The sequence below is a fragment of the Gigantopelta aegis genome, chromosome 9 (genome assembly GCF_016097555.1).
Source record: "Gigantopelta aegis isolate Gae_Host chromosome 9, Gae_host_genome, whole genome shotgun sequence".
NCBI classification, from domain to species: domain Eukaryota; kingdom Metazoa; phylum Mollusca; class Gastropoda; order Neomphalida; family Peltospiridae; genus Gigantopelta; species Gigantopelta aegis.
The window spans coordinates 31,507,311-31,534,169 of record NC_054707.1 but is presented as its reverse complement, the minus strand read 5'-3'; the positions used below and the strand labels follow the sequence as shown (position 1 = coordinate 31,534,169).

The window sequence follows — 26,859 nt, the reverse complement described above, 5'->3', positions numbered from 1 at the left end:
TTGTGTAGACATTTATTTTATATTTACAAAACAAACCCAACAGACTGAGTGAAGAAACATATTTTAAGCTACACCTTGCATAACTTGATTGTCACTTGCTCGCCAGCGCATAACTGAACTTCATTTTATGCTTTGGTGCAAAAAATATCATGAGATTTCAAGTCCCAATCCATCATAAACTTACTTTGACTATAGAGAAAACACAGAAATGCTTTGCATGACTTAAACTTGTGAGTGTGAGAACCACAGATTCTGATCACAATGATACTATGCATAAGATCTGTGCACACATGTAATGCACCAAAGTTACTTGGAGGAGGTTTTTACCTCCCAGAAGTTTGATCATGCTACCTCAGCTTTCACTGCGTTAAACAGACACTAGCCCAGTGCTTACACTTCAGCATATGTCACACTGGATGTCCAGATAGTGACTTCATTTAATCTTAATACTGATTGTGTTTTTACACAAATATACCAAAAAGTGTTTAAAGAACAAGGCAAAATATGGCCCAAAATCTGGGAGGCCTCTTGATCACACAAACTGAGGAGGTTATAGAAGATGTGTTATTATTTTGTAAATAAATTTGGGTACTAAATAAAAAGGTCTTGCTTTAGGATATTTATCCAAAAGATAACTTTTTAGTTTATGGGAGTTTCTTCACATAATGAAGACACTACTTTTAATGGAATAATTTAAAATATGCAAAACATATATTTTTTTAATTGTTCTGCTATTTTAATTTTTTAATAAGGATGGGGTGGCTGCCCTTCATGCAGTTTATGCCAATTTTTCACATTTTGTTTTAATTTAGCAGAGTTATAAATATTATTAAGTAATCTAACAAAGACATGTTAATACATAGACAACTTAATACATAGATTTGGGTTTTTCCTTCTAATATACATGAGGTTGTTGCCAAGACTGCAGTAGTTGCCACAACATGCCACCCACTACCTTCTGGAATAATGTAGCAACTAATTAGGTAAAATTGTTAGTCTGCATGTTAGTATGAACTGCCAGTAATAATATTTAGAATGCAATATAGCAACATATATATCATTATCATACCTGGCCTGCCCATTGAATTGTACAGCATCTACCCTTTTCCTAGGTGGATCAGCTGCAAGGTAGAAAATATGCATCATTATAGACCACAAAAAAACCCTGGTGATGTGGATATGCATTATATTACATTGCATATTGCACTGCATTGCACTGCATTGCACTACATTACACTACATTACACTACATTACACTACATTACTTAAAGGTCCACATTCATCAAAAACGTATATTGTTTGGTATCTACGTATACCTTTTAAAATATATATGAAGTATCAATAAAATAAATTTTTAAAAATTTACCCGTTTTTAATATATTTGCAATAAAAAGTCGTGTTTTTCCCATCGCTTGCCAAAACGCCTGTCGAATCCAAAAGCTAAGTCATGTGACCCCGTGACGTGCTAACCGGAATAACATGAAAGTGTGATTCGCAGCCTTTCAGACATTGTACTGGGAACGTGGAACTTTTTTTTTTAAATGCGAAAATTTTATTCTGTTGAATTGAATTGTATGGATGGAATATTCTTTTGGAAATAGTTTTCAAATGTAAAATATGGTGAACCATTGTTTAGTGTTTGGATGTATCAAAGCAGCACTTTTTCCAAACTTTAAACAAACCGACAATCACAAGGTTTGCATGGAAGAGGTTCTTAAACAGAACCCGTGCGTAATGGAAAGTACCATCACGATGGGATAGGATCTGCAGTGACAACTTCATCCCTGAGGATTACGACAATTATTTAAGGTCGTCGATAAATATGACACCTATTTTATTTTATTTTTTAAACATATCTGTTCCAAGCCTGTATCCCCACCGGCACACGTTCTACAATTGCGCATGATACAGCAAACAAGAAACCATGACAAGCACAAGTTAAACTAGAGCTCAAAAGGGTGAGGAGAGAGGAGGCGAGGAGGGTACCAGAGCACGGGTGGCAGTGTAAAATATAGTGGTACGGCTCGAGGTTGCCAAACTCTTCTTTCAAATTCAATTGAGGACATTTTCACAGATACAACAAATATAACCCACAAAGGTGCCTCTTTGAAAAGTGTTACGGCATGCACTGTCCCTGCAGTGGCATAGGGAGGGGGCCCACAGGAACACCCCCCATCCCCACCCCCATCATGCATGTGTGAGTGCATGTGTGTGTGTATATATGCAACGAGTCTACATTTGGGCTAATGAGCAACTAATCAGCAAACTAAAAAATATGTATGATAAGAGTATTATTTGGTTAATAGGTTACTTATACGAATTTCATTTTTAAATTTTTCCTGCTTTGTCTTCCACATTGTTTATTGTTTATTAACGGTTGGCCATATAGTTTGTCCCTCTTTTTTCAATTGTCCGTACACTGCAATATTCGAAATTATCAGTTTGAACCTGGAAAGTCATCCGCAGAACCACCGGCCTGACAGATGATGATGAAAATGTTAATGGGAGACAACTACCACTGAATAGTTTTATTCTTGTTTTGTTCTTTAGCTTTTTGTGTGAATTATTTTGCTACACTATATGTTCTAGTACTTGTGAAAAGACAATAAATAACACTTGAATTCTACTAGTCAAGTGGACCCGATATCGGTCATTTTAAGAAATAAACAAAAACGACTTAATAGTCCATCCCATCCTCCTATAAAGATGGTTCTTTGTGAATAATTTCAGTTTGGTTTGGAGTAAGAAAAACAGTAAAAGTGTTTTGGAAATAACAAGACAATACTATATTTGTGTACAATTTTAAAAACAATCGGCTCAGAAATAAATAACTTGTAGTACATTCCATAGTATTAAAAAGGTGTTCTCTGTGGGAAGGTATAGTAAAATTAATTTAATGTATTTATAGTCTGTCTCACAGAGAACGCCTTTTTTCATACTATGGAATTTACAAGTTAGTTATTTCTGAGGCGATTGTTTTCTAAGTTGCATACAAAAATTGCATATTTTTGTTATTTCCAAAACACTTTTACTTTTCTTCTTACGTCAAACCAAAGTGAAATTATTTGCAATAAAAAAAATTGTAGAATGGGACGGACTGTAGGCTTTAGATACTTTATTGTCTGAACTTTATAGTTAATGAAAATGTTCTCAAACTGAAGAAAAACCTCACAAAAGAACGAGATGCAAATGACAACAAATCGGATGTTGATTGCACGAACCGTGCATTAAGAACACAAACTGACCGGAGTTGGAAGTATAAGGCAGTTTGGGACGTTGATGATATGCACCCCAAGGTCGTTTCTGTGTGGATGGTATCGGCGTATTATCATTTGTTTTGTGTTTTGTTGGTATGGCATCTTTTTTAAAAGTCACAACACATGGTTTTTCCATATCTCGCTTAAGCCGACAAGCCAGTTCGGATGAATCAAAACTAAAGTGTCTTCTGTCGCAATGGTCTCCGGGATTTTCTTCCTGTCCCGTCTTTCCACAGCACTTTAATACTATATTACATTGCTTTACACTGCACTACATTATGTTACAATATACTACATTACTTGACACTACATTATTTTATATTATTATACAGGGCTCTACATCAACTCTCAACATCAACATGTCCTACGGGACACGTCTCAAGTGCCACTCCATTTTCACTTGTCCTATCTGAAATGTGTTTTTCTGACCACAATGTTTCTGTTGGAGTAGTCAAGCAATATTTACATTGTCTCTCATTTGGTTCAATTAAAAAGCAAATTGCCAAACATACTACATCAGATTCATGAATAAATGATCATTTCATCAATACACTGCGATTCTGAGAACAAGTAGTTAGAACTGACCTGATTCTGACCTACTCCTAATATCAACATCATCTTCTACACTAGGGTTCCTGAGTTTTCGATCGAGCAACAAAAAGTAAACAACCTTCTCTGTATTATGTCTACAAAAAGAAAAAGAGTCATTAGGTAATACTTACACTTTTATATATTTTCTAAATTTTAGAACAGAATAAAAATAACCAAAACCTATCCTTTCCAATTTTAAATTTAAACAATTCTTGAATAGTTTTTTGTCTTCCAAATAACACATTTCAAACATTTTCATTTTTAAAACTGCTATTCCAGGTTATAAACAAAATAACTTAAAATACTTGTAAGCTGGTTGTATTAGTGTTACGTATGCTTGTACATCTCGTTCCAGTCAGTGCACAACTAGTATATCAAAGATGTGGTATGTGCTATCCTGTCTGTGAGATGGGGTGCATATAAAAGATCCCTTGCTACTGATGGAAGAATATAGCAGATTTCCTCACTAAGACTATAATATATCAAAATTACCAAATGTTCGACATCCAATAGTCAATGATTAATAAATCAATGTGCTCTAATGGTGTCGTTAAACAAAACAAAAAGAAGTATGTACAGTTTCAAAAACAATTCTAACCATTTTTGATGCTAGTTTTTCTACAGATGAACACACAAGATGATGAACACATGGTTGGTATTAACATATCTTACTTTGCACTTAGAAGTTCACCGACCAGCTTATCTTTATCTTTAAAACATTGTAATGAATTCATTGTTGAAAGCACGTCAGGGTCCAAGTCTTCCACACTAGGTATTATGGAGGTCTGCAAAACAACACACACATTATAAATAAACTGTCCACTCCACCAACTCACACCAGTCTAAAACTAGAATAAAGCAATCAAACTATTCTTAATTTAAAGCAATCAAACTGTAGTTTTTTAGTATTGTTCAGATATTCCGAGAAGTGTTAAAACTTTTTTTTTTTACTTTGTTATTGTGCAATAAATATTTCTGATTTTGGCGGGGGTTTGGTAGGACTGATTTAGTATTAACAGATGCAACCTATTACAGGTTGTTGTTTTGGGGAGGAGTTTTTTTTACAATCTTTTATCTGGTGAATAAAACTGATTAACCCAAAATCATTCTAGTGTAAATCAGTTTGTCTAAAAAAAGGTTCATTCATGCACATAAATACCAGGGAAGAGATAAGAAATGATGTTTGACGTAATCATGTTTTGTGTGTGAATTGTTACAATTTGGAAAAACACATCAGAGGTCCATTTAGGTGAATTGAGGAATCCCTAAATGCACCTTGAGATCAATGTTATCATGCTATAAAGCAAATCTCCAGTGGAGAGTTTCACCTGGGAACATAAACGAAATAATTCATGAAACCAACCTGAACTGGTGAGTTTCACATACAAAATCAAGTTTTAAAAATAAATAAATAAGATTTTCAAATAATTCTTTGTGACCTTTATCAAAATGGTCATGGAACTTGGTCAAACTATCAAGAAGGTCTATAGACACACAAGCCTAAGTATTCCAATATCTTCTTTGTATATAAACATGATTCAAATTAGTAAGCCAGTAAAAAAAACCCCAAAAAACCCAACTTTGTCTGAATGCAAAGGGACGGGGGGGGGGGGGGGGGGGGGAGACGACTATTAATTTTGTTTAGTTTAATGGTGTGAACAATATATGCTTTCCAAATCCATTTGTAAAGATTTTTCTGTTTTATAAATCTTAAATTAATAAATTAATAAGGATATATGTATATATATATACTTAGTCTACCTCAAACTTTTTGTTTTGTATAAAGTTAATATAAATAACATGCCTACAAACACAAGCAGATTATTCATTATTAATAAAAGTATTAAAAAAAAATTAAAATCATAAATAGCCAGTATAAATAAACAGCATGCTATAAAAATTCCACAATAATATCTAGTTAATAAATATGTTTTTTTTACTTAATCATACAGCAGTATAGCATTTTGTATATTATTTCTGTGATGAAGTTACAAAACATCTTGCAGTTTTATTTTTTACTCATCAAAATGAGGGTGTTATAAAGTACAACAGTGTTATTTGGCTTTTCAAATTTACTGTTTAAAATTTATGAGAAGTCATTCAACATTGTTATGTTGCACCGGCCTTGGTGGTGTGTGGTTAAGCCAGCTGGTAGATATTGGGTTCGCTTCCAGGTACTGGCTCCCAACCAGAGCAGATTTAACAATTCAGTGGGTAGGTCTAAAACCACTACACCCTCGTCTCTCACTAACCACTACCCACTAACTCCCTGTCCTAGACAGACAGCCCAGGTAGCTGAGGTGTATGCATAGGACAGTGTGTGATAACCTTCATTGGATATAAGCACACAAATAAATTTGAATGAATGAATGAATGAATGAATGGATGTTGCTTAGGTTAGAGAGGTTTGTGAAAAGGCCCCACGTCCATATACAAGCACTAACAATTCAGTCTGAGTGCCACTACATAAGACTTCTCTCCAACTCGCCACAAACCTCTGTCATAGACAGCGGTTTAAACTGTTTTAAGCACTGTCCCATATATATAAATCAAGTTTTAAGGAAGTACAAGTGGTACAAAGCAGGCAGTGAACTGCAAATGTAGATTGTGGATGTTCGTTTAATTCAACACACACAATTTTTTTAAAGTTTTTTTATTGCTACTACTAAAAACAAAATACACATCTTTAAAGGGACATACCCTAGTTTGTAAACACAAAGACATATTTGTTTACTATTAGAGCCGTTTTTTGATAACTGAAATCATAATATACTTAGATTTTATTGTTTAGATATTCATATCCATACATTCGAAGTGTTTTGGTCATCCTGGTGTTTTCAATATCACAAAATGCATTTCTCATATTTTTAAAAATGCACGTGCGTCTGAGAAGTAACATTTATGGAGTCGAGTTTTAGTCTATATTTAGAGGGTATTTTACTATTTCAAAGTCACAGATACATGTTTCACTCAGTTGTAACTTTATCCAGATGTGTTACAAGTTTGTAGATTAACCAAACTTAGTGATAATTTTCACGGGTTGAAACTAGGGTCTGTGCCTTTAAAGCAAAACTGAGTTTAAAATGATGTAAAAAAAAATCAAAAAAAATTCTACAGATAATAGATTTGTAGAAATTTAAAAAAAAAAGGTAAGTATATGTATAAAAAAATTTGTAAAAAACCCAACATGCAACAGATAATACACTAGTAATGTCACATGCAAACAATATAATGTTACACAATCAACACAACAAATTTCTTTGTGTAAAATCAAAATAAAATAAATATTTGTTACTGTGAAAACTGTTCAAATGTATATGATTTAAAATCATGCTTCATGGTGAAAATAAAACATGCTAATTAAAATTTGGTTAAAAAAAGATACAGCATATCAGAACAAATCTTATTTCTAGCTGTCATCCTAAATAACAGGGAGTGAAAAAAACACGAAAAGGGGTGTTACATTTTAAACGGCAAATAAAACATTCTACCTGGACTACTTGCGTTACAGGTAATTCTAATTCTATCTGACCGTAGGTCTCCCTACAAAACAAAAACATTACTCAGAAAGTGAAAACCAATCAGCTGAAATAACAGGATAAGAAAAAACATTACGAGTCACATATATTATTTCATGATTCTGCAAGCACGCTATTATGATACCCGGAATAATGTCCATGTCTTCATTTTCAAATATTAACGATTACTGAACGATGATTAAGAATTATTTTTAGAAAATGAAGTTATTGAAAACTAGTAACTTTAAATATGTATTGAACAACATTTGCAGGGAATCTTTTTGTTTAAATTTTTTTTATTAACAGCATTTCTAATTGGAAATTGATTAGAAAGTACTGTTTAATGTTTTAAAATTGTGTAGCGATCTTTGAAGATTGCACAGCAAACTGCAACATGATACTGGACCAAATGTTCCCAGATTTGATTCCAAAATTACTGTATAATAATGTTGGCTTTAGTTAAGTTACAATCTTTTAGTGTAATAAATTAATTCAAAGATTCCACATAAAATGGATGTTATTTTTGAAGATATGTAAAGGTTCATACAGTTTGCCATTAATTTTGATAAAAAGTAATAGGAGTGTGATATAGGAAAATCTCAAGTTTCTCTTGCAGAATCATGACACACGACTTGGAACAAGACAAAACAATCCCCACAGCTGCACTGTACTGACACATGTTTATCACATCTAGTTGTCTAGCTAGTGATACCTGGACGACTTGGTTCATAGGTAATTCACTCTCAACATCCTGTTTAGTGCCCCTACAATAAACCAGCACATATATTACATCGGAAAAAAAAACGACTGACTTGAAATTATGTATTTTTCATCATGTCTTCTACCCATTAACAAGTTATCATAATTTAAAATGCAGCTTCTTAATTAATAAGTATGACTTGGTTCACAGGTAATTCAATCTCAACATCCTGGTTAGTGCCCCTACAATAAACCAGCACAAATGTTACATCAGAAGAAAAAAACACACACTTGATTTATCTATGTATTTGTCTAATGCAGAACAGCTAGTCTTCTACCAATTAACAAGTTATCATAATCTAAAATGCAGCTTATTAATTAATAAAATGCAGCTTCTTTGAAAAACAGAAATGTTCAGTTGATTGAGTGAAAGAGGGCATTGTGTGAATTACATATAATATGACATTATCAACCAGTTCTGATTTGTATTATATTACACACAATTTTTTTTATTGAAACCCTCTGCCATTGGGTGGGATTACAAGTGATTAATGGCAGAGATTTTTTTACAAAAAACCCACATTATGGTTGTTTTAAATGTAATGCTACTAACTGTACAAAATTGTATTATATAGGTCATGGAAGTTTTCTTTAAGTGTGAAAAACACACTGCAGATCTTTAGTTACAAGGTTCCAGTTCCAATATTTATTTACATGCTCCTATACCACTAGGGTTTCAAGCATGTCCGTCCCGGGCCCGTTCTCTGGATAGCCAGTGAACTGGTCCGGGACAGAAATATAGGGGACAATTTTGAACTTTATAACCAAAAAAATATATATATGGGACTTTAAATAATTTTTTGTGCACCGTCCTAAAATATAATACAAGGTGTCATTCACATAAGTAGATGTGTTATGAACAAATATATGAAGATGAAATCTGCATTTTGCCCCAGGAGCAGCTAATGGTTATTTACATACAAAGTTGGGTAGACTGATGCTTTTCAAAATGAGTTGTGTATCAATGTATGTCAGGAAAACTGATCTAGACACAGACACACCCTACACACCCACACTAACCTATCTCAGTTCTCACTTTCACCTTTCATCATTTGGAGAACTAGCATTGCAACACAGTCAAAGTGCCATGGCTACAACACTTCCAGATGGAATATAACATTAAATATTTTCACATACAGTGAATTAGTTACAAAACTCTCAGTTAGCAATTGGGTTCTGTTAAGAGAAAAACATGTTTGGATACATTGGAATATTTATTATCAAATTCACTTGACAATTTTATAATGAAATTATAAATAGGAAACATCACAACCAAAAGAATACAGTGCATTATTTAGCATTCTGTTAATTATGAAATTTGTTTACAAATTCCTTGGCTTGAACAACTTATTTTTGCTTTATTATGCATCAGATACTAAGGCAATTTATACATTTCAAAACACTGGTATGTACTGCCTGGGGAGGACATCTTGATTGACAGAAGACAAAAATTTACCATTCTCATACATGGCTAATTAATGTAACTTACGCTATAGCCCACGGATGCCTCATAACATCTTCTAACTGAAAAACAAAACATACCCTTATCATGCTTATGAATACATGGACCAGTATATGTCTTTTACTTAAAAGTCATTTCAAAGATAAATTACATTGTTATAATGACAGTCATTTCAACAGTCATACTACTAAACTTAAAATTTATGGAAACAAACAAGCACAACCTTTGTTAACTGGAAATGACACTGTACGTATAGAAAACAGAATATCAAGGGGATCAACTCCCCTCCAACCCATGTGCTGAAGTAAATCTTTGCATTCAGGTAAAAAAGGATGGACATGTTTGGGCAAAATAAGCTGATCTGAAAACTTTTCACCATGTATTTCCATCATCCTACTCACAATATTAGTTGCCATCCATATCACAATGGGTAGTGATTCCTTTAGTAATAATGCGAATGTGAATAAGTGTTGTTGTCCAGATTTGGACATGTTTATATAATTTGGGCAAACATCAGCCAGTATGCACCCACCCCTATGTAGGAAACCAGAGCCCCTGTGTCTATGAATGATACTTTCCAACACCAACAGGGTCCAACTGATTGACCTTAGTTTCAGAGGTCTAGGTGCATACCTGCATACCTTTTCTGTTTCATATTGAGAGACAGCTGCAGTATTTTCCCAGGGAGGTGGTGCAATGTTTGAAAGTGCACAGGTCCAAGTACACTAGCTAATGCATTATACAGTGAAACCTCTCAAGACTCTGTAAACCGGAATTCACTCAAAACCTGTCTTTTACGGTCCTTGTTTAAAAACAACCTCTCTAAACTGGATCCCTCTTTGAGGAGTGTCACTACAATACTCCCCCAAAACCTACTGATGAAGATAAACAAGTTGTTCCTACATGTGAGGTTTGATGGTCCTGTATGCATCTGTATGCAAGATATGGTCCGGACAAGGTTTTACTGTTATGTGCAGTAGACTGTGAAAAGTAGGTCACAGTGAGCTGGTAATAGTACACAAAAAACACTGCCATCCCAAGTTGTTCCCACATGTGAGGTTTGATAGTTCTGTATGCAAGATATGGTCCAGACAAGGATTTAATGATATGTGCAGTAGACCATGAAAAGTAGGTAACAGTGACCTAGTTATAGTATGCAACACACTGCCATTCCAAGTTGTTCCCACATGTGAGGTTTGATAGTTTTGTATGCAAGATATGGTCCGGACAAGGATTTACTGATATGTGCAGTAGACCATGAAAAGTAGGTAACAGTGACCTAGTTATAGTATGTGACACACCACCATCCAAAGTTGTTCCTACATATGAACTTTCATGGTCTTGTATGCATATGTATCTAAGATATAGTCCAGACAAGGATTTACTGTAATGTGCAGTAGACCATGGAAAGTAGGTCACAGTGACTTAGTAATAGTTCACCACTCATCGCCATCCTAAGTTGTTTCTACATGTGAGGTTTGATGGTCCTGTATGCATCTGTATGCTAGATATGGTCTGGACAAGAAAAGGTTAACAGACAGAAGTATGTACAGACGGACGGACAACGACATACCATAATACGACCGATCATAGACGGGCGTATAAAAAACCATGTAAGAGATAACCCAGATAGGTAAGTAAGTAGTAACGCTTCCAACATATGTTGCACATAACGTTTTAGACTTTTGAGTGGTTGTTCCATGGTTATTACCCAGTCACCAGAGCCATATCATCTAATAATATAAGGATGTCCAAAATTGATAGTTCTGTTTGATGTAAGTTAACCTGAAACCGATTACTGTGTGATGTATAACTATTAAGTTAACTGTAAATATGGTGGGGTTTTTTTTTAGAAAAGACGTTTAAATCTATCTTAAACCTGGTTTTTAAGGATATGTAATAAATAGAATTCTAGATTCATATCCATTAGATACCATTTATCTTACAACTTGTTGTTTAAAAACATATCCAACTCGCCTTTGCTCATTAGATAACTTTTTTTAAAAACAGATTGTTGTAAGATAAATGGTATCCAACAGCTATTTATGTAATATTCACCTTGTGCCCAATAAAATACAAATAAATTCATTGTTCATTTGCTATACAATGGATTTTTTAGGGCACTTCAAAACTTGAAGGAGGGGGCATGTGCATCCTCATCAATCTTCCCCTGATCAGCACCCAATATTAAATGTATTCTGAGCTACTACAAACACAAGGATAACCTCAAACAAACTGAACAAATAATTGAAGCAAAAAGTTGGAAGTAATAGGTCATTTAATGGTAAAATATTTTACTCTGCTTAGTGTCTTTAAAAAAATTAACTACTTATGGTATACATTCTTTTTTCTTCCTATCTTTTCCATTCTATCCAATGTTATTGTTAACAAGTTTTTAAAGACTAACATCTTGATCAACATGACAAGGACACAAATTGTACTGTAAAATGCAGAAAGAATATTTAACATAGGTTGACATAACTAAGTAGGTCTAACAGAACAGAGTGAATCGGGAATAAAGATCAGTTTGAGCGTGAACATATTTAACTTTAATGACAAACACACAATGAGAGATATAACAACAGAAAGAGCTGCTGTAACTATCATTAGTGATGCCAGCCAGGAACCCATTGGTAGTTTGATGCAGCCCATCACTTAATACCAATAACAGTCTGGTATACAGCCATGCCATGAGCTATGGCAGGAACGCTTATGAGATGTTAATACTAGTGTCATGTATTGCTTTGCAATTAACATTTTTGTGCCATAAATAACCAATGAAAGATTGATAAGTAACCTGAAAAGTGTTCCCTTTTCTGTACATCATATTTAATATTTATTTTTTTATTATTGGGATGTATATTTCGCATATTTCCTGGGTTTTTTAAAACATAAAAAAGTGAATACTGCACTAGATTGTTAAATGTACATAAAACATGATTATTAAGTGGATCCATACTTGAATTTGAAGGGAAATCGTGCTGATAGTCAAAATATCAGAAAAAAATTAATCACATCTAGATTTGATCATGATCATTATTAACTTAGTCTAATATCACTCATAAACAGGGGAAAATAACCAAAACAAAACCTGGAAATCTTTGCATGGTCTTGAAAAGTAGAGGATTACTGGAAATTTTACAAGGAGTTTCTGACTAGTGCTAAGATCTGCATTCCAGAATTTTTTTAACAATTTTCATCTGTGCATGAGAAGTAGTATTTAACAAAAATCTTTCGTGACAACCTTGTGCTTACTAAATGTTAACTAATTGCAATAAACTCTTTTCAAGTTAATATGTGAATATTCTGCTTTGGATATAGTCTTACAGTAGTTATTAGGCAGTAACTGACGCTACTGACGGCCAGGTTGTTCAACAGTAGGCAGCAGGTAGTGATTTCCGGTGGCTATTGCTGCTGCCACTGTTTCATAAACCACACCTGTGCTAAGAGCTCCAATTGTATTTACCATGGCAGCTACGATAAGTGCCATGGTTGCCCTCCTTACTTGCCAATGTGTCCTGAAAATCAGACATTGTCAACAAGAAAAATGTCAAGGTGTTGTACTTGGGTTTTGAACCATGCCCTTCCCAACATTCTGTGGTCTATATGTAAGAAACAGTAAAACTATCATTGGTAATATGATAAAAGGCATCCTTATCCAACAAATTGTACACGGGTGAACCATGCCCTTCCCAACATTCTGTGGTCTATACGTAAGAAACAGTAAAACTATCATTGGTAATATGATAAAAGGCATCCTTATCCAACAAATTGTACACGGGTGAACCATGCCCTTCCCAACATTCTGTGGTCTATATGTAAGAAACAGTAAAACTATCATTGGTAATATGATAAAAGGCATCCTTATCCAACAAATTGTACACGGGTGAACCATGCCCTTCCCAACATTCTGTGGTCTATATGTAAGAAACAGTAAAACTATCATTGGTAATATGATAAAAGGCATCCTTATCCAACAAATTGTACACGGGTGAACCATGCCCTTCCCAACATTCTGTGGTCTATATGTAAGAAACAGTAAAACTATCATTGGTAATATGATAAAAGGCATCCTTATCCAACAAATTGTACACGGGTGAACCATGCCCTTCCCAACATTCTGTGGTCTATATGTAAGAAACAGTAAAACTATCATTGGTAATATGATAAAAGGCATCCTTATCCAACAAATTGTACACGGGTGAACCATGCCCTTCCCAACATTCTGTGGTCTATGATAAAAGGCATCCTTATCCAACAAATTGTACACGGGTGAAGTCATTTTTGTCTGAGAAAATTCAAAAGAAAGTATGTTGCCTTTGTGCCCTTCTCTTGAAGGAAAAGTTGCTTTGGGCCCATGCTTAAAAAACTTAAAAGTCTAGACTTTAAGTTTTATAAGCACGGGCCATGGTGTCTCTTAGTTTTGCTATGGTGCTCTAATTCCTGTTATTAAAACTGAAGGCAACACTTGTTATGTCCCCCACCCAATTAAAATTCAATCCCTGCGTGCTTACTAGATAATGAACACCTTTGATGACTACTCATTACCTACATCTGTTAACTACTCATGTTGAGAACTTGCATTTAGTACTTAAGTTGACCACTTACGTTAACTACTGATGCCGACTCCCTCTGGCTGACTACTTAAAGTGGCTACAAGCATTACCTACTGGGTTGACTAATTTTCATAGGAAAAATGACTCACATGTAATCTCTTATCAGGATCAACTTCTATCATACCACGGAGCAAATTTTGACAATCTGGAGGTACAAAATGTGGAATGTGAAAGACACCTTTCTTGACTTTTTCTAATAACTGCCTTAAGTTGTCATCATCAAACGGTAGAGCACCCTGAAATACACAAAAATATTAATTTGTTCACAACAACTGAAAATTGTAAAATGCCAATAGCGAACAGCAATCAATTTGATTGTTTACTGTGTCCCTTTTACTGTTAGAAAACATTTATTATTATTTGCTAATAACCGATTGCTTTTTTAGATTAAAAAAACAAAATGCACATGCAACAAAACATTTTACCTCATGAAAATACATCTCAATTGTTATTGATTGAAACCCAGCAACAGAGCCTTCTGGTCCAATTAGAAGTGACACCAACTACTGAGGTTTAACCCATGAAAATAATGATGACATAAAACAGCATCTAGTTGATAAGTGGGTACGGTAACATAAGCGTCATCTGCTAATTTTAACACAAGCAAAAAATGCTTTACTGTCAGTCAACAAAATAATAAGAACTTTAATCCTAATAATGGTGATTCTACAAATACTGTACTAATAAAAACACCAGTATCTGTCAAATTATTGAAGAAATATTTCAATCACGGTAAATCTGCAGATTTTGAAACTTAACAATTTTTACACATTCAGCTTTTGCACTTTTTGACTATTTTGAGACCATTAATAACTGCATATTATTGTTATTCAATTTTACCATTGTTATGAGTGCGAGTGCGAATAATTTTTACATGCTCATATACCATTAGAGTTTCGAGCATGTCCGTCCCGGGGCCTGTCTCTGGGTAGCCAGTGGCTTGCTCTGGGACAGAAAAAAAAAATTAAGGGGACAATTTTGAAATTTACATCCAAAAATTAAATAGTGGGCCTTTAAAATTTTGATGAGCATCTCTAATTAATATAATTAATAAAGAAAATTCTACTCATTAAATTTGGTCACTAGATTAGATCGGGCGCCATTGTTATGAGATGGTCTTGCTAGTCCTTGTGTCACAAATTTAGTTTTTGTATATTTTTACATTTTAAATGTTTACTTCCACATTCCTGTACTTGTTATTCCACATCATAGGATTTCGTTACGCCACACAAATCTGGTCAGAATGTGTTTTGTGCAAAATAATAAGCATCGATTCAGAAAAAACAAATATGAATGCATAAGACTTCTTGATGTTATTAAGTAAAAAGACAATTAATGACAAAATGTTGGGAGATATCAGGTTTTGTGGACCAAAAACTTCGGTCATTGGCCTCAGTCAATATGAAGTTCTTGGATTCATAAAACCTGATGTTGCCCTCATAGATGATCAATAACATAAATATTTACTCATGTCATTTTTATGCTATGTTTCCTGATGTTATTTTTCTACTGCCCAGGAGCACAGAGGTTTTACCTGTTTATGTAACCCATTTGACTTGTTCAATATTTAAACAATTATCCATTTTGAGATTTGGTATAAAACTGAAAGTTTAAACTTTGAAAGTACACATTGTGGGACTTAACAAGTCAGTGTTTTGTGAACACTCATTGTTGTTCGGTGCCGTGAACATTCGTTATACTTCGGCATCGTGTTATATGTGCGTGCCTGTCTTGCGTCTCCTGTGTAATGTGTGGATCAGTTGATCACTTGTTAAATGTCCTCTGTGTAGTGATGTTGTTCATTGTTATGTCTGTAGAGGTGTCAGTTCACAACATGTATAACTTGGATCAACTATAATTAGAAAATTTGTTTCTAATTTTCATCATTATTCATACTTACCTTTACTAGCACAACAACAATGCTATACGACCCTGAGTTATAACCTCCACTGCAGAATTATCTCCCCTTGCCAGATGTACAACTTACACCTGCGCATGGGTAGACCGTATATCCTCGTTATCGATTCAAAGTCCGGAATGACTAAATCAAAAAAGACCTTCCTCGGGGCGGGTGGGAGGTAACGGTTGTTGTGCTAGTACTAGGTAAGTATGAATAATAATAATGAAAATTAGAAACAAATTTTCTAATAGTCTTATTCAACTTACCGTACTAGCACAACAACAATGCTATAACAGATGTGATATAACACCGTTAAAGCACGAGAATTTGACATTAAAGGGAGGAGGTAAGAAAACAAGGAGGACTTACCCATTCAACAAGTAGTGTTCGTCTCAAGTAATGATACAGTGAAAAAGCAACCCACATCATACGAGGTATAAAATGTCAAAGTGACTTTTAAATTGAAGAACTACAACCCCAATTAAAAGTAAACCAAGTTAACAAGGTGAGGAAACCCGCACACCAAGTAATGGTAAAAGACACTCGACTGCCCCAGATAGTCAACCATCCATCCGCCACTCTCCAAACAGGAGGTGGAGAACTATCTCCCAGAAAGACTGCTGCTAGCGACCGGACGAAATAAGGGTCGCCCCCTACTCGTGGCCCTGCGCACCGAAATGACTTGCTGTCCTGCAATGACTGATTGAATCCACCGAGTTCCGTCCGGACCAACAGCCATATCACGGAAATAAAACCGGTCATACATGTGTCGACCTTTCCAAAACCCCGCACTCACGACCTTGAAAATGTCCAAAGAATCGTGGAAATTAAGGAAAGCGTCTGAACCGCACATTCAGCGCCGCCAGCGATTCGAGATGGCCTATCAACACATGGAGTGTGCGCACCGACACACTTTGCTCCACCAGAAGACGTTGCGCCAACGTCGTGAAATTGTGAAGTCGTGAATCCATCAGAAGAATGGACGCCTCCACAAGGTTGAAAACCATCCCAAGATAAGTGAAAACCTGTGTTGGCACTAATTCCGACTTGACCCAATTGGGAATAAACCCCAATCGGAGAATCATGTCGATCACGAACTCCACGCCCACGAGACATGCCATCTGTGACGCCACCGGAATTAACCAATCATCCAGGTAATTGTGCATCCGTATACTCAACAGATGTACATGCCCCACCACTGCCTTTACTACCCGAGTAAAGACGTGAGGGCTTGTGGCCAATCCGAATGGCAGAACTTGAAACTCGTAAGCTCTGCCGTCGTAGAGGAACCGCAAGTACTTCCAAAAATCCCGATGGATTGGAACATGCAGGTAAGCGTCCTTCAAATCGATGGACGCCGCCCATTCCCCCACCTGAAGCAAAGCGTGAACAGACTGAACCGTCTCCATCTTCATAGATGGAATAACGATGTCAGAATTTAGCGGCTTCAGGTTTAGAATTGGTCGCCACTCGCCATTCTTCTTCTGGGCGAAGAACAGATGGGAATAAAATCCCGGAGTGCCCAAATCTACCTCCTGGATGGCTTTCTTGTCGAGAAACACGACAACCATCTTCTCCACCAGTACTCGTTTGTCGACAGACGGTACTGCAGGTAACCGGGGGGAGGACGTCAGTGGAGGAGGTGATGAAAATGGAATTTTGTCTCCGTTGCGGACAACCGACAAAACCCATGGGTCCAGATCTGGCAGTTCGCACCAACTTTGAACAAAATGGCGCAATCTGCCCCCCACAGGAAGATCTGCTAACAGAACCTTTGTAAGCAGATGTCAATTGTCCACGCACCCTCATCCTGGCTGCTTCCCACCCCTGGGCGCCTTGCCCCGAGCGGAACCATGAAAACGTGCCGGCTTCCCCCGAAAACGTCCTGTTTCGATGAACCACGGGCACTTCCCGACTGCATGCCAAAATCAGACACCACAGGGATCTGATAACTGTCAAGAAAAGTAGATTTCTTAACAGGTGGAGGCTTAAAAGTAGACGCCACCTGGCGCTTACGAGCAGTTTGGGACTGAGCAGCAGGGACGAACTTCGCCGCTTCTTGGTCCATGACCAAGTTAAAATTGGTCCCAAAAAGTAAGGTTTCCCTTACTGAGTGACTACGAAAGTAGGTTTTAACCACACCCATTGCTCTCAGTCCCGCCAGGTAGTGATCTGTTGGCAAAAACACGCCCAGCAAGCTGAGCAACGTGATGAGAGGCTTTAGAAGCCGCCAACAAACAACCCTTAGCCATCACCGGAAGACCCGTGACTGCTTATCTAACCCAAATAGGAATGTACCTAAATGGTTATTGACTTGAGAAAGAAGTTTAGATAACCTCTCCAAAGTCTCTAAATCCGTGAGTGGCACACTGACATTAGGAGATGGGTGGCAGTCTGCCTTCACCCTAGCGGAAACGACCGCTGGATGTGAAAGTAAGGAAGCTTCCAATGTCTTATACGAAGACGTGGACAAAACCTTTGCCACAGACAACAGTTTTCCAGTAGCTAACGCTGCCCGGAAACTCTTCCACCACCGCCCCCAAAATACGATCGCTACCCGCAATCAAAGCATCTCCGCAAGAGATTCATGCGCCTCGTGCACTAACGGCCGGTTTCCAAACGAAACACCCGTGTAAGACTGAACAGCCTCCTCTGACGGAATTGCATCCGCGCACACCAGTCGGACCTGTTCCCGTACAAAACCAAGAACCGCCTGGTAATCATAATCGCCGTCTGGCATACCATCGGCCAAATTGGGAATCTCATCAAGCACTGAACCTGGCGCCGACCCTTCCCCCGAACCACACACTGATTCGGAGGGAAAATCCTCTTCCGAAGAAGAATTTTTTTCAAACGACGTGACCTGGGCTGACCATAACGGAAACGAAACTGCATGGGCAGGACGATGCGGACTGGCCGAATCTGCAAACTGGTCCAACCCCGGTCTCGCTGGAAACCCCGGCGGTGGAGGGACTGGTGGAGGCCATGAAATTCTCAAAAAGAGAAACATAGTCTCCCCCCCCCCCCCCCCCCCCGAGTCTGCCCCTGGGGGCAACCCAAAACCACCGGACCCTGAACGAAAGGTTCCGCCCACGCAGTCGAGGAATAACGCCTGGAACCTCTACCCTGATCTGACAGGTTCGGATTGACCATCGGTGTTGACACGGGCGCACCCAAGTAAGCTGCAGTTTCCCTGATCCCTGCCGAAGCAGACAACGGGACTGGTGGTGTCGGTTGAACCGGACCGTCAGGAAATTCATACACGTACGAATCCTGCGCCGAATTCTGAACCCAACGTACCACGTGTGGATTAGCCAACCCAGTTGATGTAGCCACATGCAAACGATCTAAAAGTTGATGACGCTGTACAGGCGCCCCAACAACAGAAGGGATGCCCACTGGCGTCGCACCCGAAACAACACCACCCGGCTCCGTGACCGAGACAACGTTGTGAGACTTCGCGATTTCGCCAAGTGGCTCGATCACTGAAGTAGCGCCGAAAGACGTGTTGGCCGAAACCCCCTGTATAAATCACCCAAAAGACCTCGTATGACAGAATAAAACAAAATTACAAATTATTTAACAATTTGACAAAACTTTTACTACAGAACTCGAACAAGACTGCAATGGAGGACTGCAGAATCAAAAACGAGGATATACGGTCTACCCATGCGCGGGTGTAGGTTGTACATCCGGCAAGGGGAGATAATTCTGCAGTGGAGGTTATAACTCAAGGTCGTATAGCATTGTTGTTGTGCTAGTACGGTAAGTTGAATAAGACTATTTACAGATTCTTTGTGTAGTCCTCAACTTCAAACAGCAGTCCAGTGGTTAATTACTACTTACCATAGATTTTTTAACATACCGAAGCAAACTGCAAGCATGCAAATATCCGACATATACTAGCATAAAAACTGGGGCCCTGGCCCCTCCAGCTCCAGTGGGGGGGGGGGGGAGGCAATACACCTTCCTACCTCCCCCCCACCCACCCACCCCCCATATTATGCCTATGATTAGTAGAACCTGGCATATCTTACCACCAACAGGGCATATAATATAACACCGCAGCTCCAAACATCGGCTTTTCTACCATCATATTTCTCTCCCTGCAAAACATAAATATTCAGTGTGTGTTTCGTCATAATCATTTACAGTGAGACTCTTCATGATTAAACATAACATGCAGATTCGGATAATGTGAATTAATTATCACTGGGGATAAAATTAGCTAATAATAAATCTAATTAAGTATTTCCCACACCAGTAGTATTAACATATATATACATGTATCATATTCTCCCTTATGGCATGAAAATCATGTTTATATTTAATATTATAATTATTATAATACATGTAATGTCAAATTTACTACAAAGAGTATTTTGTATAGCAAGATTACTAATACTTTCTTTGGTTTTCACTTAAAATACCATTATTTGCTGTGTATGTACATTGTTTTAGTAAAAATATATAATGAATCAAAATAAAATTTTAGAAAATAAATATATTGTTAAAACATAGTTACAAAAACATTTGACAACTTCTGTGTAATATATACACAAAGTTACTTCACAAGGTACTTAAACATATGAATCTGTAATATTTATCATGACAATTATTATTAAATGATTCAAACTAACTTTGTTAGTAGATGGAACTTATTGTTTTTAGAAGTGCTGTAAAGTAACTAAACTGAACAAAACATAATAGATGTTTGTAATACAAAAATACAGATCATAACAAAATAAATCAAATAGACAATACACATCAAACTTCATGCAAAAAAAACAAAACAATTGCATTCAATTAACATCAAAAGTACTAATTATATTTTAGCAAACAAATTAACCATTGATAAGTGAATTTAAGGTCCAGATTGTGCTTTAATGAAAATGTATTTTTAATGACACATTCATTAAGATATTCATATTTCAAATGTCATTTATGAACTAGTGAATAGACAACACAGAATATACTATGGCTTTTGATGCACCAGTTGTAGGTGACTAGTGATTGCTTTTATGACCCACTGTACCTTAGGCGAGCGTTCTACCACTGAGCTACCTTCTGCCTCTACACGTGAAGGTAATACTGTTACCTTGCAACTATTATCATATCCAAGAGAAATACTCACTTTGAATTAATCTGCCGGAATAGTAGTAGTACAACAGCAGTATTCAGTATTAAACAGAAGTGTACAGCACCTTCCCTATATATACGGCTGTCTAATTTAGTTTGGTAAACATAGCCACAGTTTGGAAATTTATGTGAAATTAAGCTCTGAATAAAATCTGACTTATATGAAAACACATCACATTGGATTTATTAAAGAATTCAAAATAAAATTGCTTGATTCTAATGTGACATCCAGCACAATTTCGGTAAAGTGAAATACTGTTTTGGACTGATAACGAACGCCGTCAAAATGTCCTATTAGAGCTAAATCAAAAGCCTGACTAGACCACCATTTACGAACACAGCACAAAAATAAAAGAAAATAATATCAGTGCTAGCTGTCATTGACTTGCAGTAACCAACTGCTTCACAGTTTCCTCTTACTGATTTTAAAATGATAAGCCATCTTTAAACGTAATAAGGGCAATTAATTAACGGTATGACTTGATATATATATATATATATATAGAACATAGTGGAGTTAGGGTTCAAACAGAACCTGGATGGTGAAAATTCAAGTACTTTTATAAGAACATTTATTTCAAATTTACATTTATCAGAGTGGGGTTTTTTTTAAGCACCACTTTTAAACCACTGAACATGGCAAGTGTGACTGTACTGGTTAATTAGACAAATATATCTAGTTATAATTGGAAAAATAGCCTGTCAGTTAATAAGACATATATAATTATCTAGTTATAAGTGAAAACAAATAGGTACAATATTCCATTATAGTCATCATTAACACAGCCTCATACATGTTGAAGTGTTGAACACTTCATAAGACATATATAATTATCTAGTTATAAGTGAAAACAAATAGGTACAATATCCCATTATAGCCATCATTAACACAGCCTCATACATGTTGAAGTGTTGAACACTTCATAAGGACATGTACATGTATATATTTCGTATGTCAATTTGTACTGCCAAATAATAAGACAAAATAAATTCAAGCAAGATAAAAAAAAAATATTTATCAGATTTCCAGTACTTTTAATGATAATTTGTTCAAATGAAGTACTTTTCGTGGTTTTCATAAATTCAAGTGATTTTCATTATGATTATTCAAAGTCAAGCACTTATTTATCTGTACAAACCCTGTCAGAATCATGAAATAACAATTATTTATCAAACAAAGCAGTACTGTTAGGAAACGGTTCAGCATTAAGTCAAAACAAGGAACACAAAATATAACAAACTGTATTTTCACAAAACAAAACAGGTAAGAAAACATGAAAACATTGATCTTCATTGGTGTGGTCATGCAGACAGCCATCTTACCCGAATCACCTCTGGACAGGCATAATGCGGGGACCTGTGATATAGGAGCTCATTAGTGAACAGTCAAATCATGGAACACACAAACATAGGTACACTCCTGACCATATCATAATACACGGCTCCAAATAGGAAGTAAAATATGGCCCGTTGTTATTTTGGTTTAAATAGCAAGCCAAAATAAATATGGTCTGCCAAAAATAAATATGGCCAGTTAGACATAAGACAGCACGTGGTGAGTGGAGGATTTGGGACAGTGTGTGGCGAATTAGGACCTCTGAGATGTATTGTAGAGCATTATAAAATTAAAATATAACAGTATCATGAGCAGGCCACTATTTTGATCCTTGTAATACTGGTCAATGCAACTTGTATTTCAATATGATTTTTTGTTCAAGGGAACTAACTAATGCCCATGCACATTGTTTAATCACTAGCTATGACTGAGCATCAGGTTTCAAACTAATAACAATTGTAATGTGAAAAAAACCCATTAAATCTACTGTTAGTACACAGTAATGAGTTTCAACACAGGTTCTTGATGATTATGATACGCTGTTTCCCAATGCCTTCAGTCATGCAGCAATGGCCAGAGTCTGACAAATCAACAGTGCAATACCTATAATAATACTTCACAGGTACATGCAATAGACCTACATTGTACTTACTGGTAAGAAATAAACAATTTCAAATGATCTATTATTTCTAGTATAAGAAAAAATTCACCATGAATTTTTATTTTAAATATCTTTTCTTAATAATAACAATTATTAATTGTTAAAATGTACATTCAATAACAACTTCAAAATAAAATGGTATTGGAAATTATTACATGCCAAACTGCGAATACGATACTTATGCAAAGAATTTTTTTTTTTTTTTTTTTTTAGCTACAGTACATGAAGTAAAATATATTCCAATCAAAACAGAAAAAAAATATCAACATGGACAAAAGTGTAATACCATACAGAAAACAGGAAAGTGAGGTACTTTCTAACTGCGTTCAGGCACATGTATTTGAAAAAAAAAACTTCGCAGTTCGTCATTTTCAATTTTTAAAGCCACTACATGATAAAATATATGTTTCTCAGCTATGCACAGTGGATTAACACTTTGTTTAAAAAAAATTTAAAAGGAAAAATTAAGTTTGTCAAGTTTGTCCCGTCCACATTTTAAAAACACTCATCGCTAACACTTGATGTCAATACAGATAGGCATTACGTTCATACCAGTGAATAATTTGTAAAATAATTTTTGTTTAATTAATTGATTCTTAATCAACACAATTTATACACTCAAAATTATTTACAATTGTTATGAATGGATTATTTCTACTATTCACTATAGTATAGAGGCACAAAAAGTAGCATACCTTTTGCAGATCGAATATAATAATTAAAAACAAATTCTAACAATAGATGGCTTAAAAATCATAAAAATTAAATGATTTGGCACTTGTGAGGTCATGTGATACACACCAAATGTTAATTCATCTTTCTCCATTTTAAGTCAATTTCTGTGAGTCAAGTGCACCCGATATTAGTAATTTAAGGAATAAACAAAAATGACTTAGTAAAATTAATGATTTTAGGGGTTTGTAAAGTTTGGTACATGTATTTAGATACATGTACTTACTTGTCTGAACTTTATTGTGAATGAAAACATTCACGAACTGTGAAGAAAACTTTACAAATGAACGACCAGCAGACAACAACAAATCAGATGTTCATTGTGCGAACCATGAACAAGAAGACAAACCAAATTGAGATGGAAGCATAATGCTATTTGGGACATTGAAAATACAAATCCAATAATTTCATAAATTAATACACAGCATTTTAACTGATAAATTGATAAATAATATATATTGGATATTATTACATACACATCCAATAATTTGATAAATTAATATACCATAATTTTAATTGATAAATAATATAAATTGAAAAGAATTATATTTACATCTGATAATTTGATAAATTAATATACTAGCATTTTAACTGATAAATAATATACACTGGAAATTATTACATACACATCAGATAATTTGATTGATTAATATACCAGCATTTTAATTTATACATAATATATTTTAGAGAAAATAAACTTGCCTACGGGACAACTAACAGCAGAAATCACTTTGGGTAATGTACTGGTAATGATGGTAGATAGTAACACACATACGAGTCAATCAATTTAGATATTTTCTGCTCAATTTCAACAATCTGTAAACAATTACCTTCGACTGAAAGAGCACTTGAGAGTTGCTCCATTCAATACACACATAATTTAACACAAATATAAAACATGCATGCCTGGTATTTAGCACAGGGCTCGGTTAAAATGTGTTATGCATAACTTTACACAGTGGTCTAATAGACATTTTTGCGGCAAATTTCATTTGTCCATAATCCGTGTGCAGGCATCAAAATAAGCAAAGTGTCTGGTAACTGGTTACCACACAATACAGACCCAGTACCCTACTGGTTACCACACATTTATATTTTCTTTATTACTATAAAACAGACACACTGATATTTGTTATTTATTAAAACCACTGTTCTCACTGTACTGACACTGTATGTGTATCTAAATAACACTCAGTGGATAAACATTTAGGTGCTGTAATTTTAGTTTAATAAGATTTTGTCTGAGAATGAAATATTGTTCTGGATTTTCTTGATATGTGGTAACCTAACGACCGTTCTCGACTTATTTCGATCCCTGCGTATGCATATACGTATATTTAATCAGTAATATGTAATACGCATCAATCACTTGTTTCCACTTATGCCTCCTCCATACGTATCCGATTATTCTATGCATTGTGGATTATGTATATGCATATAGATACGGATTATGGACAAATGGAATTGGCACCTTAGTCTTTTTACATCCAAGATGTATTCTAGTAGACAATATGACAACACTGTTTTAATATTGAGAACTTTCATGTACATCCCTTCATGTATATTTATTTTAACAGCATTTAAGACCTGTATAGTCACTCAGCCTTCATTTGCATAATTCAAGTAATACTGACTTCCAGATGTGCTCATATCGTCCTGAAGCATAAATAAACTGCAGTAGACTGGTCATGTGGCTGAAGTAACTCTAAAAGCATCTTGGCTCGGTCACTGGTGTAGCCAGACTGGGACAAGGGGGGGGGGGGGGGGGAGAGGGGGGGCCATGGCCACCCTCAATAACACCTCTCTTTTTTTCACACCACATTATACATTTTTCTGTTACACCATACCATGTTTGGCCCCCCCCCTCCCTCAGTTGAAAGTGATGTAAACATTTAGTACTGAACTTAATTATGTTCCCCCCTCCCCCATAATGAGTTGTGTTGGTTATACTGTATCATGTACAACTTTTAAAACTTTGTTAGCATCGGTCATACATACTTGACACATTTCATTTATTTTAAAGAAGGATCCTCCCCCTGAGTATGTATACTGACAGTTCAACACATTTTGGTGGAGTGCAATCATCTCAGACCCACGAGGAAAGTTACATTTGGAAGACGAAATGTGATAGAATCATTTCAATTCCACCTGGAATTTATTTTGAAATTTCTATACATGTACATGCACAGAGCTCTTTACACTGTTTTTAACTTGTTGATCATCAATTCATTTATATATTTACCATTGTCCGACACTCAATAGCCGATATATGTATTGTGCTCGGGTGTCGTGAAACATTCATTGATTCATTGATTGATTCATTTATTGATTAATTGATTCATTCATTGATTCATTCATTCAAACTTTGCTAATACCATGGACTGTCTCAACTAGTTTCGAGGGGGATTAACAAAATGTGTCAGTATATACATTGTGCTGGTTTAGGCAGATTTCTTTCAAGCTATTGTCACGAAACCAGACCTTGCTTTTTAAGGTGCACGGGTGCGATCGCGCTCGTACAGCGCACGTAATTTCAGTCTGATGAGTGTGAAAAACAGCGCACGTTACACTCAACAAACGGCTCAAGTAAAATAGATGGGTATATTCATTTCCACCGTTTACAGTTTCCATAGCTCATTTAGCTGATAGGAAGGTCCTTTTATTAAAACAATAAAAATTAAAAACATGGCAGTGGCTTCCATGCAGTCGTTAAACTGGTATTTCTCTTTGTTGAACAAATCGGGAAATACTGGTTTAATAGACAATTTTGTAGACATACCAGTCAAAATCTACACTGCCTATTTTATTTATTTTGGAGAGTGATTTTTCACTCGCCTTAGCATATTGAGGTGTGCGATTTTCCACTCGCCTATAATTTTCAAAAACCA

General features: G+C 35.8%; 1 protein-coding gene across 1 annotated transcript in view; it reads right to left on the bottom strand.

Moving 5' to 3' along the window:
* The window catches only part of LOC121380478 (serine/threonine-protein kinase BRSK2-like), a 129,605-nt gene that overhangs the window by 34,785 nt on the left and 67,961 nt on the right, over positions 1–26,859 (bottom strand). Inside the window, exons 6-13 of the mRNA XM_041509297.1 lie at positions 22,566–22,599; positions 20,141–20,209; positions 14,293–14,439; positions 9,615–9,649; positions 7,340–7,391; positions 4,521–4,633; positions 3,843–3,943; positions 1,070–1,121 (exon numbers count right to left, since the gene is read on the bottom strand). Coding sequence (XP_041365231.1) covers positions 1,070–1,121; positions 3,843–3,943; positions 4,521–4,633; positions 7,340–7,391; positions 9,615–9,649; positions 14,293–14,439; positions 20,141–20,209; positions 22,566–22,599 — 603 coding nt within the window. The remainder of the gene's footprint in view (positions 1–1,069; positions 1,122–3,842; positions 3,944–4,520; positions 4,634–7,339; positions 7,392–9,614; positions 9,650–14,292; positions 14,440–20,140; positions 20,210–22,565; positions 22,600–26,859) is intronic.